General features: G+C 40.0%; 1 protein-coding gene across 1 annotated transcript; it reads right to left on the reverse strand.

Annotated features, from left to right (window-relative positions):
* Nucleotides 1-2102: 2102 nt before the first annotated feature.
* LOC127232076 (ubiquitin-conjugating enzyme E2 D2B) lies at nt 2103-3149 on the reverse strand. Its single transcript, XM_051198029.1, has one exon. The coding sequence runs from the start codon at nt 2783-2785 to the stop codon at nt 2342-2344; it is 444 nt and encodes a 147-aa protein (XP_051053986.1). The 5' UTR covers nt 2786-3149; the 3' UTR covers nt 2103-2341.
* Between the last annotated feature and the right edge of the window lie 12244 nt (nt 3150-15393).

A 15393-nucleotide genomic window follows, 5' to 3' on the forward strand; every position in this document is an offset into this window, starting at 1 on the left:
ACACATAGACCTGACTGTGCAGCTTACTATACAGCCCAGGCTGGCTGTGAACGTCTAGTGATCTTTCTGTTCCTGCCTCCGATGTTTTAGCATTACAAATATATACCACATTAGATCTATAATTTTTTTCTTCACACTTTCTTTGTGGAAGGGCATTGAGACAGTCTAATTACATAGTTCAAGCTGGTCTTGATCTTGTCATCCTCCCATGTTAGCTTTCCAAGTGCTGGAATTATAGGTGTGTTTTGCAAAACTGGAATCTTGATATATTTGTGACTCTTATGCATGTAAAAATAACTGGTTTAAAACAATGTGGGGGTGTACAAAATACTTTTTTATTTATAAATTTTATTTAAAATTAAACTTACTTGAAAAACTTTGGTTAAAAAGATACTTGTGCATGTATACATGCATTTGTATGTCTGTTAGTAAGTGAGGATTATTGTTGTTTCTTTTAGTTGTCCTTCCTGTCCCACTGGAAGGTCTGTAGAGGCAGTTAAAGCATGTGGAGCTGTCCTCCCTACACTCTCACACACCAAACAAAAACAAAAACAAAAAACCCCAAACCAAGCAATGCTTTTCTTTTGGAGGCTGTCCTAAGGCTGTTAGATCAATGCTAACAAGCTTCCTGCCCAAACCTTTTATTGGTCACATTAAGAGAAAACAAATTATTTAACTATGAAACAGTATGTTGGATCTATTTAATTATATGGTTAAATTACGGACTAATTTACAGCTGTTCAGAGTATCCAATAAATATGTAAGCTGTCTAATCAGGTACTTAATGAACGTGCATCAAATTATGCTTCATGAGTAAAGATTCATTTTAAAGAATCTGTTGTCTAGAGAACATCTACATGGCTGAAGACTGGTTTCAGACAAACACAGTTGACATGTTTCAAATATTGTTTTACTAGAGTATGGATGAGGGAAAATACACACACACACACACACACACACACACGCTGTATACACACACAATTTGAAATTGGATTAACATCCTGTAAAAGTGCATTATGTAAATGACTTGCTGTATGATGGTGTTTTCTAAGTTTGGTTAAAGGTACTCTTTAACTCAGTAATAGTAATGTTTTTTTGTTTTATATGTGTACCAAAGAGTTTCACAAGGTTTTGGTATAATACAGCTTAGTTTCATAAAGAAAGTTTCTTATTTAAGTTTTATTCCTGGGAGGTTGTATATTATTTCATAGCCCTTTAAGTTTATTTCTCTATCATATTTAATAACCTCCCCCCCCTCTTTTTTTGGAGACAGGGTATATCTCTGTGTCCTGGGATACACTCTGTAGACCACCAGGCTGGCCTTGAACTCAAAGAGATATACTTGTTTCTGTCTTCAGAGTGCTGTGATTAAAGGTGTGTGCTACAATGCCTGGCTAAAATTGCTTTTAAGGTATCTTTTAAACTATAAACTGAAATCCTTTCATATTTGAAAAATGTGACAAATTTAAATGAATAAGGCTGAGTGAAAAATCTACTAATTTCAGCCAAACAAGGTTCTTCAAGCAATAAAACCTGTTCACACAAAAATAATGGCTGGAACAGTTGGTTTATTACACAGATTAATCATTATTGAATGTACAAGCCCCAGAGGAATCATTGGGTCTTTTATACATGTTATTTTTCATCAAATGGAGTTTTTACTCTTATATCCAAATGGGTTAAACAGTTAACATAAGAAAAATAAGAGCTATTAGTGAAGTATGTGCTGAGAAATCACAAATAAACTAAAGAATGTGGAGAGAAAGGCGGTTGAAGAGTCAGGGAGGTATAAAGGATTTGGGAACAAAGCCAGTCACACTTTATGGACTAATAGCATCAATCTATTTTTCTTAACCAGTTAGACCTTAAAGTACAGGTGGGTTGGGTTTAATCTGGTTGGCTCTAATGCTCATCTAAGTTCTAGGTGTTATGGAATAAAATGAGTACAGACACTTTCATGGTCACCTAACTTTTCATAACTTTAAAAATTTAAATGGCTTCCACTTAAAAGCAATCTCACAAACTCCAGCAGATTTGTGGGGCTTTCTCCCTTCTAAGCAGTGTAGGGCACCCACCACCCCTTCACACTGGTTACATTTAAGTCAGTTAGGAAAACTTTTAATCTCACATCTTGGTTATGCCTCGAGAGCACTCCTGTGCTAGGACAGTACAGTATTTCTGGTGCGGACAACTTGCAGCTGTACCGGATCAGGTGAACAAAGGTGCGCCAGGAAGGGATGAAACGGGTGCGGTGTGGGCTCACAGCAGTCAGATGGGAGTCAGAAGGACTTTCAGAGTTCCCCTAGCTTTATTTGTAGAGGATAGCCAATAATCTCTTTGGTCACATGGCATACTTCTGCGTCCATTCCCGAGCTGTTCTGTTGTACTTGTCCCTGTCTGTTTTGTAGATCTGAGCGATCTCAGGCACTAGGGGGTCATCTGGATTGGGGTCACACAGCAGAGAACTGATGGACAGAAGCACTTTGGAGATGGTTAGTGCTGGAGACCACTGTGAGCGAAGAATATCAAGACAAATGCTGCCGTTACTGTTAACATTTGGATGATAAATTCTTGTTGTAAATTCAACCTTGGGCGGTTTGAAGGGATACTCTGTTGGGAAGTCAATTGTCAAGAAAAAGGCCCCGCCCTGGTAGGGACTGTCATTGGGCCCCATGATTGTAGCTTGCCAGTGGAACATGTCTTCCCCGACGGGGCCCGCTGAACACTGGGCTGGGGGATCCTGCGCCAGGTCGTTCAGTTCCTTGTGGATTCTCTTAAGAGCCATGCTGGGAGGCTGTCGTGGTAGGCCCTGGCGGACGAGGCAGGGGCTGAGGCAGCCTCGTTGGTTGTGGATCAGCTGCAGAAGAGGAGGTGGGCGCCTCTGGCCTGGCCCTGGCAGGATGCACAGGGGGCCGAGGCCCACTCAGCTCCCTCCCGGGCCAGCCACCGTGGACACAGTGTCCGTCTTCACATCGGTTGGCACATCACCCTGCAGCCGCCCTTCTTGTGCTGCCGCAGAAGCGCTCTCTTCCTCCGCAGATCCCTCCGCCGGAGCCCGTGCCCGGGCTCGTGGGCTCGTGCCACGGTCTGTGCCTGCTACTACAGACCCACGCGGAAGGGACAGCCAGGGAAGGTGACAGTGCATCAGGGACGATATGATTGTTTGTTTTGTAACATACCATCATCACAGATTCGTAATATGTTGTACTATGCTGTCATGATGCAGCTGTCACCAGGATACCACGTAATACCTCTGGTTCACTTTGAACAACTACTGATGACTGAAAAGACAAATGTTTCAAATCTCAGATAGAAGGACTTCTTTCACTTTTTAATTTTTGATTTTAGAGTTTTAAAGATTATTCCAAAAATTTCTAGAATATACCAGAAACTTGAGAAAGCAGATAAATGCTTACATCTCTTCTCTTTATAAAGGGTACCAAAATAATCTTTCACTAAGTAGTTCACATTTTAAACACATTTTGGAAAGCTTACAGTGACAAAAGACAGGTCTCTATTTACATTCCGAATGTTTTCCCTCTTAGTTTAAGGAACAAAAAGGCAAGTAAAAAAGAAGAAACAAACCAGAATAAATAACAGCAAAAACTAAAAAGCACAAGAAACACAGATACAGAAATAAAACCTACAATAACACAAAATTGGAAACCATAATACCCAAGTAAAAGACCAGTTTAAAAACAAAAATCCGTAAAAACACCATAAGTTAGTTCTGAATTGGCTGTCTACTGCTGATTGTGGGCCCTGCCCTTAAGTGTGGTTTATGTACCCAGTGACTCCATCGTAGAAAACTCATTTTTCCTTTGCAAGTGGTTGTCAGTTGGAGATAGCTTCTATGTTAGGGATTGTAGATGTGTTCACCCTGCCCTCTCAGCACTGGGACCTTATCTGACTTGGACAATTGTAGACTCTGTGCTGCCACGGTCTCTGAGTTGACATGTGCACCACACCTTTTGAGTCTAGAAGACCTTGTTTCCTCGGTGTCTTCCTCCCCTGTGTTCTTACAGTCTTTCTGCCTCCTCTTCCTCAGTCTCTGAGCCCTGAGCAGAGGGGTTCGATGCAGATGTCCCATTTAGGACTGAGTGTTCCAGTGTCTCTCAGTCTTTGCACACTGTCCAGTTGTAGGACTCTGTATTAGTTCCCACCTACTGCAAGAGAAAGAAAGCCTCTCTAATAATGGCTGAGTGTGGCACTGACCACGCCCATTGGGGGTGGGGACAGGGACAGTCGTGACCTAAGGGAACTAGGTCTAGGGAAGGGGCCTGTAGTGCTCTCTTGCTTGTAGGACGGGCAGAGAGCATCTGGAGGCATCCCTGGGACCAGAACCTGTTGGTGTTCATCTGTCTCTGTTGTAAGTTATTTCTCCCTGAATAAACATCTATTCAGCCTGTTTTTCCTAATTCTTATTAAACCACGATATGAGTGAGACACTTATCTGTGTGTATAGCAGAATGTTGTTAGGAATCATTTTGCTATGCTACTTTAGCAGAACAATAGTGTTTGGCTTTCCTATAGGCTCATGGCTTATCTAGTAATAGGTTCTTGGCCACCCAAACAGTGTCGGGCATGGGTTCCATCTCAGGGAGTGAGTCTTTAATCCAATCCAATAGTGGTTATGTCCACAATGTTTGTGCTACTACTGCACTAGCATTTTATGCAGGCAGGCCACTAGTCTCATGGAGTAGTGACTCAACTAAATGTAACCCGTTCCTGGCACTGGTAGTTTGATTTGGTGTCAGAGGATATTTAGTTGGGACACTTCATTTAGATTTCCATACTAACCAATAAATAAATAGATAAGTAAATTTCTTTTGAGTAGCATCTAAAGGTTTCTATATGACTCTTCAAATGGCCCTTAATGTTAGTGTCCTTCCTTAACATTTCCTCCTTTATTCCACTAATTGATCCACATGTAATTCTTTGTTTACATTCCCCCTCAACTGTCTCTCTATAACTATATATCCTGGTTCTATTTGGAGTAGATTTTTGTGTAGGTAACTAACTATACAGCCATCTAGTTTGACCAGCACCATTTGATGAAGATGCTATGTCTTCAGTGTGAATTTCTTGCTTCTTTGTCAAGAATTGGGTGTCCATAGGTGTGCGGACTTATGTCTGGGTCTTCAGTTTGATTCTGTTGATCAGTTGTGAAAATTGTGTTTTCAATTTCTGTGAAGAATTGTGTTGGGGTTTTGATGGGGATTGCATTCAATCTGTAGATTGTTTTTGGGAGGGTGGCCATTTTCACTATATTAATTTTGCTGGTCAATGAATGTTGGAGATCTGGCCATCATATGATATCTTCTTTGACTTCTCTAATGTCTTAAATGTTTTCATTATAAAAGGCTTCCACATGCATAGTTAGAGTTATTGCAAGGATATTTATGTATTTATTTTTTGAGGTTGTTGTGAGGGTACTGTTTTCCTGATTTCTTTCTTAGTCTGTTATTTGTATATGGGAATGCTTCTGATTTTTTGTGTGTTCATTTTGTATTCTGCTAGTTTGCTGAAACTGGTAGTTTTTAGGATCACTTGCATATCAAATCATATCATTGTCCAATAAAGATGCTTTGACTTTTTCTTTTCCTATTTATGCTCTTCAGTTGACTAATTGCTCTAGCTAAGACTTCCAAGTACTTTCTTGCAGAGGCATGGAGAGAACGGACAGCCTTATCTTGTTCCTGATTTTAGTGCAAATACTTTGAGTTTCTCTTCATTTAAGTTGATTGCCTTTATTGTGTTATGTCATTTGTATCCACACTCTTTCCAGGGCTTTTGCCATGAAGGAATGTTGGATTTTTGTCGGAGGCCTTTTAGTCCGTTTATGTGGTGGATTTCATTTACTGATTTATATGTATTTAGTCATCTCTGCATGTCTGTGATGAAGCCTACTTGATAATCGTAAATGATCTTTTAAATATATATGTTCTTAGATTTAGTTTGCCAGTACTTTATTGAGAATTTTGCATCTATGTTCTTAAGGGAAATTGATCTGTAATTTTCTTTATGTGATTTAGGTATCATAAAAAGAATTGGGCAACATTTCTTCTGTTTCCCTTTATGCAATAATTTGAGGAATATTGGGGTTAATTCTTCTTTGAAAGTTTGGTAAAATTCTGCACTGAAACCATCTGGGCTTTTTTTTTTTGGTTGATAGAATTTAAATGACTGCTTCTATCTCACTAGGGGTTATAAATTTGTTTAAATTGGATATCTGTTCTTGATTTAATGTTGGTAGGTTGTCTATATGGAGAAAATTATCCATTTCTTGTAGATTTTGCAATTTGGTGGAGTTCAGAGTTTTAAAGTCAGTTTATTTGTTTTTAATTGGACGATTTCAGCTCTGAGTTTGACTATTCTTTGCTGTCTATTCTTTGGGTGTTATTTCTTCTTTCTGTTGTAGAGTTTTCTAAGTTGCTACTAGATTGCTAATGTTAGATCTTTCCTTTTTTTTTTTTTTTTTTTTTTTTTTTTTAAGGAAGGCAGTTCGTGTTATGAAGCTTGTCTCTTAGGACTGTCTTGATTACATCCCTACATAGTATTGTGTATGTTGTGTTTTCATTTTTATTCAGTTTTTGAACATTTTAAATTTCGTTTTTGATCTCTGCCTTGATCCATTTTTCAGTAGTGAGTAGGGCAGTTTCCATGAGTTTGTATACTTTTTTTTTTTTTTTTTAAAGATTTATTTATTATGTATAGTGTTCTGCCTGCACGTATGGCTTCAGGCTAGAAGAGGGCCACAGATCTCATTATGGATGGTTGTGAGCTACCATGTGGTTGCCTGGACTTGAACTCAGGACCTCTGGAAGAACAGCCAGTGCTCTTAATCACTGAGCCATCTCTCCAGCCCCATACTTTCTGTTCTTGCTATCCATTTTTAGTCTGCAGTAGTCCAGTAGGATATAGGGTGTTATTTCAGTTTTCTTTTTTCTGTTGAGGCTTGCTTTGTATCTAAGTGTGTGTTCAGTTTTGGAGAATGTCCCATGGGCTGCTGAGAAGAAAGCATATTCTTTGGTATTGGGGTGAAATGTTTTGTAACAATCTGCTAAGTATATTTAATTTATGATGTTATTAAACTCCATCATCTCTGTTTAGTTTATGTCTGGATGACCTATTGGTGAGAATTGGATATTGAAGTTTACTCAATGTTAATATGTGATTTTAGCTGTAGTAGTATTTCTTTTATGAACTTGAATGCCCTTGTATTTGGTGTATATATATTTAGAATTACAATATTCTCTTGGTGTAGTTTTCTTTTGAGAATGTAGTGCCCTTCCCTATCACTTCTGATTGGTTTAGTTTTGAAGTCTTATTTTGTCAGATATTAAAATCGCTATACCTGCTGACTTCTTGTTCCCATTTGTGTAATTTGTGAAAATTGTGTTTTGAATTTCTGTGAAGAATTGTGTGTTGGAATTTTGATGGGGATTGCTTTGAATCTGGGGATTGCTTTTGGTAGGATGTTGTTTCTCTTCAGCCTTTAATGTTACAGCCATCCTATTCAGAGCAGCTGCAGCTCCACCACAAGACAAGGCCACAAGAGCTGAAGCCTGAGTGAATTCTGTTCCCTCAGGCACCAACTCTTTCAAAGCTACTAATGATACTTACTTAAATTTCTTTTTTCACTAAGGAACTCAAGATTCAAAGGTTGAGGTAGAATCCTGCTTCCCCTAGAGGCTGAATAACAAGCAGCTCTCCTCCTAGAGTTTCTCAAAAAGTCCTCCTGTTTTTTCTTGCCCTCTTTATAAACTTTCTTTGCCTGCTTCCTCCCTATAACTTCCTGTCAGCTAGTTGCTGACCCAGCCTCCTGACCACAGATGAATTTTATTTAATCAAACACATCTTTGCATCATTAAAAAATGTTTCAGATCATAAACAAAAGTAACATACCTTATATTAATATCCTACAACTTACTTATATCTCTATATATAAATACTTTGTTTACATGTGTAGAACAGGAAAAAAGAAGGGTTTGATTAATCATTAGCTTTTAGGTCTGGTCACAGTGTAAACTTGATAGGATTTAAGGATTAGTAAATCTATAGATTCTGTTGAATTTTTTACAGATGTATATTTTTTTTCCTTTGGAGCCCCACCCCCATTTTCCTCATTTGAATTTAAAGCACTTTACATTTTTATTTTTTTATTTATTGGAGGAGGGGGAATATGTGTGGAGACCAGAAAACAACTTGTGGGAATTAATTCTCTCTTTCTACCATGTGAGTCCCAGGAATTAAACTCAGGACATCAGCAAGTACCTTTACCTTTTGAGCCATTTCATTGGTCCTTGATTGGTTTTCAAGATGAGGTTTTTTTCATTTGTGTTGCCCACACTTGTTTTGAGTAGCTTTTTCCTGCTGGTCTGGTCCCACTACTGCACCAGCCCCAAATAACACACAGAGACACTGTATAAGATATAAAGCTATTGGCCTGTTACTAGTGTTTCTTATCGGCTAGCCCTGTCTTAAAAATCAACACATTTCTATTAATCTAAGTATTTCCACGTGGTATCATCTTACCGGAGGAGAGAGTTGCTGGCGTTCTGCTCTATGGAATCTCCTCCCTACTCCTTCCTCTTTCCTCCTAGTCTCCTAGTCCCGCCTATCTTGCTTTCCTATTGGCCAACAGTGCTTTATTCATTAACCAATAAGACAAACATATTTGCAGAATGACATCTCCCATCACACGCTGGTCTTAAAACTCTTGGTTAAGAGAGTTTTAAGTTTCCTAGCCTCCTGAGCAGCTGGGTCCTTTCTGAAATGCTACATTGTGCTGGGCTCCATTAGATTCTTTTTTTTTTTTTTTTTTCTAATTTATTATTTTACATGTTGATCCCAGTTCCCTCTTCCTCCCTCCTCCCTTTTACCCTCTCTTCTCCCTCACATGCATCCTGACCACCCTCCCATCCCCCCACCCTAATTCCACATGTAGGGCAATGCCATCCAGGTGGGGTCATGTAGATCTGTCAGGTCATTTGAAGTAGGGACTAGGACTCTATCTCCCCTCCATGGGGAATGTGTTCTCAGGGTCCTTTTGTGCACCAGGGATATATCCTGGTTCCACTGTCTGAGGTTCCTTAGACTGCTCAGTCCTTCTGGCTGAGACCCATGTTCAGGGGGTCTGAGTTAGTCCCATGCTGGATTCCCAGCTATCAGTCTGGGGGCCCGTTAGCTCCTCCTTGTTCATTTAGGTCAGCTGTCTCTATGTGTTTCTGCAACCTGGTCTTGTCCTCTCCGTCTGCATCTGGATTCTAGTTCAACTCAGTGTTTAGGTATGGGTGTTTGCTTCTGTTTCCAACAGGTATTAGATAAGGGCTCCATGGACAAGTTAGTTGTTGATCTCACTATCCAGGAAGGGCATTTACGGTAGCCTTTCCACGGATGCTCAAATTGTTAGTTGGCAGCAGTCTTGTAGGTCTCTAGACCTTTCTTTAGGTTCACTTTTCTCTTCAAACCAATATTGGATCCCTCTTTTATGTTCTCTCTCCCTCTCCCTCTCTCTCCCTCTTCCCTCCCTTTTTCCTGTCTTCTATTCCTACCCTGACTCAATCTCTCAATCTTCCTAGTCACACGTTTTCCTCTCCTCCCCCTCTCTTTCTCCTACTTCTCTCTCCATTCACCGCCCCTCCACTTCCTCTGTACTCTGGGGGACTTGTCCCTTCCCCCTTCTGTGAGAGACTTTATATGAATCTCTTAGAATGTACCTTGTATCCTAGTTCCTCTGGTGGTATGAATTATAGGCTGGTGATCCTTTGCTCTAGGTCTAAAATCCATATATGAGTGAGTACATACTATGTTCCTCTTTTTGTGACTGGGTTATCTCATTCAGGATGGTTTCTTCAAGTGCCATCCACTTGCCTGCGAATTTCAAGATTCCATTATTTTTTTTCTGCAGAGTAGTATTCCATTGTGTAGATGTGCCACATCTTCTTTATCCATTCTTCAATTGAGGGGCATCTAGGTTGCTTCCAGGTTCTTGGTATTACAAATAATGCTGCTATGAACATAGGTGAACAGATGTCTTTATTGCATGGATGTGGATCATTTGGGTATATGCCTAAGAGGGGATTGCCGGGTCCTGTGGTAAACTAATTCCCATTTTCCTGAGGAACCGCCATACCGATCTCCAAAATGGCTGCATGAGTTTGCACTCCCACCAGCAGTGGAGGAGTGTTCCCCTTTCTCCACATTCTCTCCAGTATGAGTTGTCATTGGTGTTTCTAATTTTAGCCATTCTGGCAGGAGTAAAGTTGTTTTGATTTTCATTTCCCTGATAGCTTAGGATGTTGAGCACTTTATTAAGTGTCTTTCAGCCTTTTTGATTTCCCCTATTGAGAATTCTTTCTTCAGTTCTGTATCCCAGTTTTTAATAGGGTTATTTGGTGTTTTGTTGACTAGTTTTTTGAGTTCTTTATATATTTTAGAGATCAGTTCTTTGTCGGATATAGGATTGGTGAAAATCTTTTCCCAGTCTGTGGGCTGCCATTTGGTCTTGTCGACTGTGTCCTTTGCCTTACAGAAGCTTCTAAGTTTGAGGAGGTCCCATTTATTAATTGTTGCTATCAGTGTCTGTGCTCCTGGGGTTATGTTCAGGAAGTGGTCTCTTATACCAGTTTGTTCAAGGGTACCTCCTACTTTCTCTTCTAAGAAGTTCAGTGTGGCTGGATTTATGTTGAGGTCTTTGATACATTTGGACTTGAGTTTTTTGTATGGCAATAGACATGGGTCTATCTGTAGTCTTCTACACACCATCATCAAATTGTGCCAGCACCATTTGTTGAAGTTGCTTTCCTCGCCCCACTGTATTTTAGCTGTTTTGTCGAAAATCAGGTGTTCATAGGTGTGTGGGTTAATATCAGGATTTTCAATTCCATTGGTTTACCTGTCTATTTTTGTGCCAATACCAGGCTGTTTTCAGAACTATAGCTCTGTAGTAGAGCTTGAAGTCAGGAATGGTGATGCCTCCTGAAGTTCTTTTATTGTATAGGGTTGTTTTGGCTATCCTGGGTCTTTTGTTTTTCCATATAAAGTTGATTATTATCCTTTCAAGGTCAGTGAAGGATTGTGGTGGGATTTTAATGGGGATTGCATTGAATCTGTAGATTGCTTTTGGCAAGATTGCCATTTTTACTATGTTTATCCTACCTATCCAAGAGCATGGGAGATCTTCCATTTTCTGGTATCTTCTTTGATTTCTTTCTCTAGAGCCACAAAGTTATTATATAGGTCTTTCACTTGTTTGGTAAGTGTTACCCCAAGATACTTTATGTCGCTTGTGGCTATTATAAAGGGTGATGTTTCTCTGATTTTTTTCTCCGCCTCTTTGTCATCTGAATAAAGTAGGGCTACTGATTTTTTTGAGTTTATCTTGTATCCTGCTAGTTTGCTGAAGGTGTTTATCAGCTGTAGGAGTTCCCTGGTAGAGTTTATTGGGTCGCTTATGTAAACTATCAAATAGAGACAGTTTGACTTCTTCCTTTCCTCCTTGATCTCCTTTTGTTGTCTTATAGCTTTAGCTAGAACTACTAGTATGATATTGAAGAGATATGGAGAGAGAGGGCAGCCTTGTCTTGTTCCTGATTTTAGAGGAATTGCCTTAAGCTTCTCTCCACTCAGTTTGATGTTGGCAGTTGGTTTGCAGTATATTGCTGTTACTATGTTTAGGTATGTTCCTGTTATTCCTGACCTCTCCAAGACCTCATGAAAGGGCGTTGAATTTTGTTGAAGGCTTTTTCAGCATCTAGGGAGATGATCATATGGTTTTTCTTTTTCAGTTTGTTTATATGGTGGATCACGTTGATAGATTTTCATATGTTAAACCATCCCTGCAATCCAGGGATGAAGCCTACTTGGTCATGGTAGATGATTTCTCTGATGTATTCTTGAATTCAGTTTGCCAGTATTTTATTGAGTATTTTTGCATCGATGTTCATCAGGGATATTGGTCTGTAGTTTTGTCTTTGTGAGGCTTGGGTACCAAGGTTATTGTGGCCTCGTAAAAGAGTTTTGCAATGAACCTTCTGTTTCTATTTTGTGGAACAATTTGAGGAGTATTGGTATTAGTTCTTCCTTGAATGTCTTGTAGAATTCTGCATTAAAGCCATCTGGCCCTGGGCTTTTTTTGTTTGGAAGGCTTTCGATGACTGCTTCTATTTTATTGCATGTTATAGGTGTATTTAAGTTGTATGTCTGTTCTTTTAATTTTGGTAAGTGATAGTTATCCAGAAATTTGTCTATTTCCTTTGAATTTTCAAATTTTGTGGAATACAGGTTTTCAAAGTATGACCTGAAAATTGTCTGGATTTCCTCTGTGTCCGTTGTTATGTTCCCCTTTTCGTTTTTGATTTTGTTAATTTGCATGTTCTCTCTCTGCTTTTTCGTTAGTTTGGATAAAGGTTTGCCTATTTTGTTGATTATCTCAAAAACCCAACTCTTTGTTGCATTGATTTTTTTTTTTTTTTTTTTTTTTTTTTTTGGTATTGTTTTCCTGGTTTCTATTTTGTTGATTTCAGCCCTCAAGTTGATTATTTCCTGGCATCTACTCCTCCGGGGTGAGTTTGCTTCTTTTTGTTCTAAGGCTGTCAGTTGTGCTGTTAATTCTCTTATGTGACTATCCTCTGTTTTCTTCATATGGGCACTTAGTGCAATGAACTTCCCTCGTAGCACTGCTTTCAAGGTGTCCCATAAGTTCGGGTATGTTGTGTTCTCATTCTCGTTGAATATTAGAAAGTCCTTAATTTCTTTATTTCTTCTTTGACTATGGTGTGGTGCAATTTCACACTGTTCAGTTTCCATGAGTTTGCAGGTTTTCTGCGATTTGTTTTGTTGAATTCCAATTTTAAAACATGGTGGTCTGATATGATACTGGAGACTATTCCAATTATCTTGTATCTGTTGAGGTTTGTTATGCCACCTAGTATGTGGTCGATATTAGGGAAGGTTCCATGTGGAGCAGAGAAGAAGGTATATTCTTTTGTGTTTGGATGGAATGTTCTATAGATGTCTGTTAAACCCAGTTGAGACATAACTTGTTAGTTCTTTTGTTTCTTTGTTGAGTTTCTGATTGGTGGTCCTGTCTAGTGTTGAGAGTGGTGTGTTGAAGTCTCCCACTATAAGTGTGTGAGGTTTTATGTGAGCTTTGAGTTTTAGTAGCGTTTCTTTTATGAATGTGGGTGCCTTTGTATTTGGGGCATAGATGTTCAGAACTGAGACTTTGTGTTGATGGATTTCTCCTGCGATGAATATGAAATGACCGTCTTCATCTCTTGATTAATTTTGGTTTGAAGTCTAACTTGTTAGATATTAGCATAGCCATACCTGCTTGCTTCTTGGTTCTATTTGATTGGAATAAATTTTCCCAACCCTTTACCCTGAGGTAATGTCTATCTTTGAAGCTTAGATGTGTGTCTTGTATGTAGCAGAAGGATGGATTCTGTCTTCGTATCCATTCTGTTAGCCTGAGTCTTTTTATAGGTGAGTTAAGACCATTAATGTTGAGGGTGAGTAAGGACCATTGATTGTTAATGCTTGTTTGTTTTAGGTTTGTTGTTGGCAGTGGTATTATGAATATATTTGTCTTGCTTTACTCTTGGTTTCTGGTGTAGTTAGATTATCTGTTGCTTTGTCTTTGTGGGCGTAGTTAACTTCCTTGGGTTGGAGTTTTCCTTCCAATACTTTCTGTAGGGCTGGATTTGTAGATACGTATTGGGAAAATCTGGTTTTGTCATTAAATATCTTGTTTTCTCCATCTATAGTGATTGAGAGTTTTGCTGGGTTGCATCCGTGTTCTCTTAGTACTTGTAGAACATCTATCCAGGACCTTCTGGCCTTGAGGGTTCTGGCCTTGAGAAGTCAGGTGTAATTTTGATAGGTCTGCCTTTATATGTTACCTGTCCTTTTTCCTTTGCTGCTCTTAATATTCTTTCTTTATTCTGTATGCTAGGTGTTTTGATTATTATATGTCGAGGGGTCTTTTTCTTTGGTCCAGCCTATTTGGTGTTCTGTATGTTTCTTGTACTTTCATGGGCATGTCCTTCTTCAGATTGGGAGTTTTCCTCGATGATTTTGTTGAATATGTTTTCGGCACCTTTGAGCCGGGCTTCCTCACCTTCGTCTATGCCTATTATTCTTAGGTTTTGCCTTTTCACAGTGTCCCACATTTTCTGGATGTTTTGTATTTACGATTTGTTGGATTTATGATTTTCTTTGGTCGATGAATCTATTTCTTCTAGTTTATCTTCCGTGCCTGAGATTCTCTCTTCCATCTCTTGAATTCTATTGGTTATGCTTGCATCTGTAGTTCCCGATTTTTTTGCCCAGTTTTTCTATTTCCAGCATTCCTTCGGTTTGTGTTGCCTTTATTTTCTCTATTTCAGTTTTCAAGTCTTGAACCGTTTCCTTCACCTGCTTAATTGTTTTTTCTTGGCTTTCTGTACTTTCTTTACTTTCCTCAAGAAATTTTTTATGTCTTCAACTTTTTTGTTTTTTCTTCCATTTCTTTAAGGGATTTTCTCACATCTTCTTTGAGGGCCTCTATCATTTTTATGATGATAACTTTTAAGTCATTCCCTTCTGCTTCCTCTGCTTTGTTGTTGTGTTCCGGTCTAGTTGGTGTAGATTCCCTAGATTCTGGTGGTGTCATGGTTGTCTTTCTGTTGTGAGGTTTTTTCTTGTATTGCCATCTTTCCATAGCTTCTTCCAGTAGGTGTTGGTGGGGGTCTCTCCCTCTCTCTATGGTAGTTCCCCGGTGGTCTTATGTGGGTCAGAGGTTGATATCTGTACCTCTGGGTGGTCCAAACTCTCTAGGAGGTCTCTCCACAGGCAGGGGTCCGGGGATGGGGGTCAGCGATCAGGCTCCAGTAGAAGACTGGCGATGGGGGGGGGTCAAAGATAATGCAGGCCAGGACTCTGGATGTTCCTTGTGCCTATAGGCAGATCTATCCTGGGCCTGGCACTCTCCAGCTGAGGCTTCTTTAGCAGAGGCCCTGTGATGGGGGTCAAGGATCCTGCCAGCAGGATCTCAGCTGGAACTCAGAGTGGTCCCTCAGAGATAGGCGGATCTCTGGGAGGGGCCCCGGACTGGCGCTGGGGGTCAGAGAGGGTCTCCTGTGTTCAGAGCTGCTCCCAGAAGTCCCCTGAAGTTGTATGTACTGTTGGCTCCACCCTCTGTCCCAGTGCTCAACCAGAGCAGTGGGACAGTGGGCTGGGTAGGGCTCAGGGTAGGGGGAGGGCAGGCTCATGGTGGAGGTGGGTGGGGGTGTATCAGAACTCCAACAGTGCTCTCGATGGGGACAGGACACAGGAGCAGGGGGATCCAGGGGCCAACCCAGGGAGTTCCCGGGGGAGGGTGTAAGGGGCCCGGATTGGGCCCAGACT

Source organism: Phodopus roborovskii, unplaced genomic scaffold (assembly GCF_943737965.1).
Source record: "Phodopus roborovskii unplaced genomic scaffold, PHOROB, whole genome shotgun sequence".
NCBI classification, from domain to species: Eukaryota; Metazoa; Chordata; class Mammalia; order Rodentia; family Cricetidae; genus Phodopus; species Phodopus roborovskii.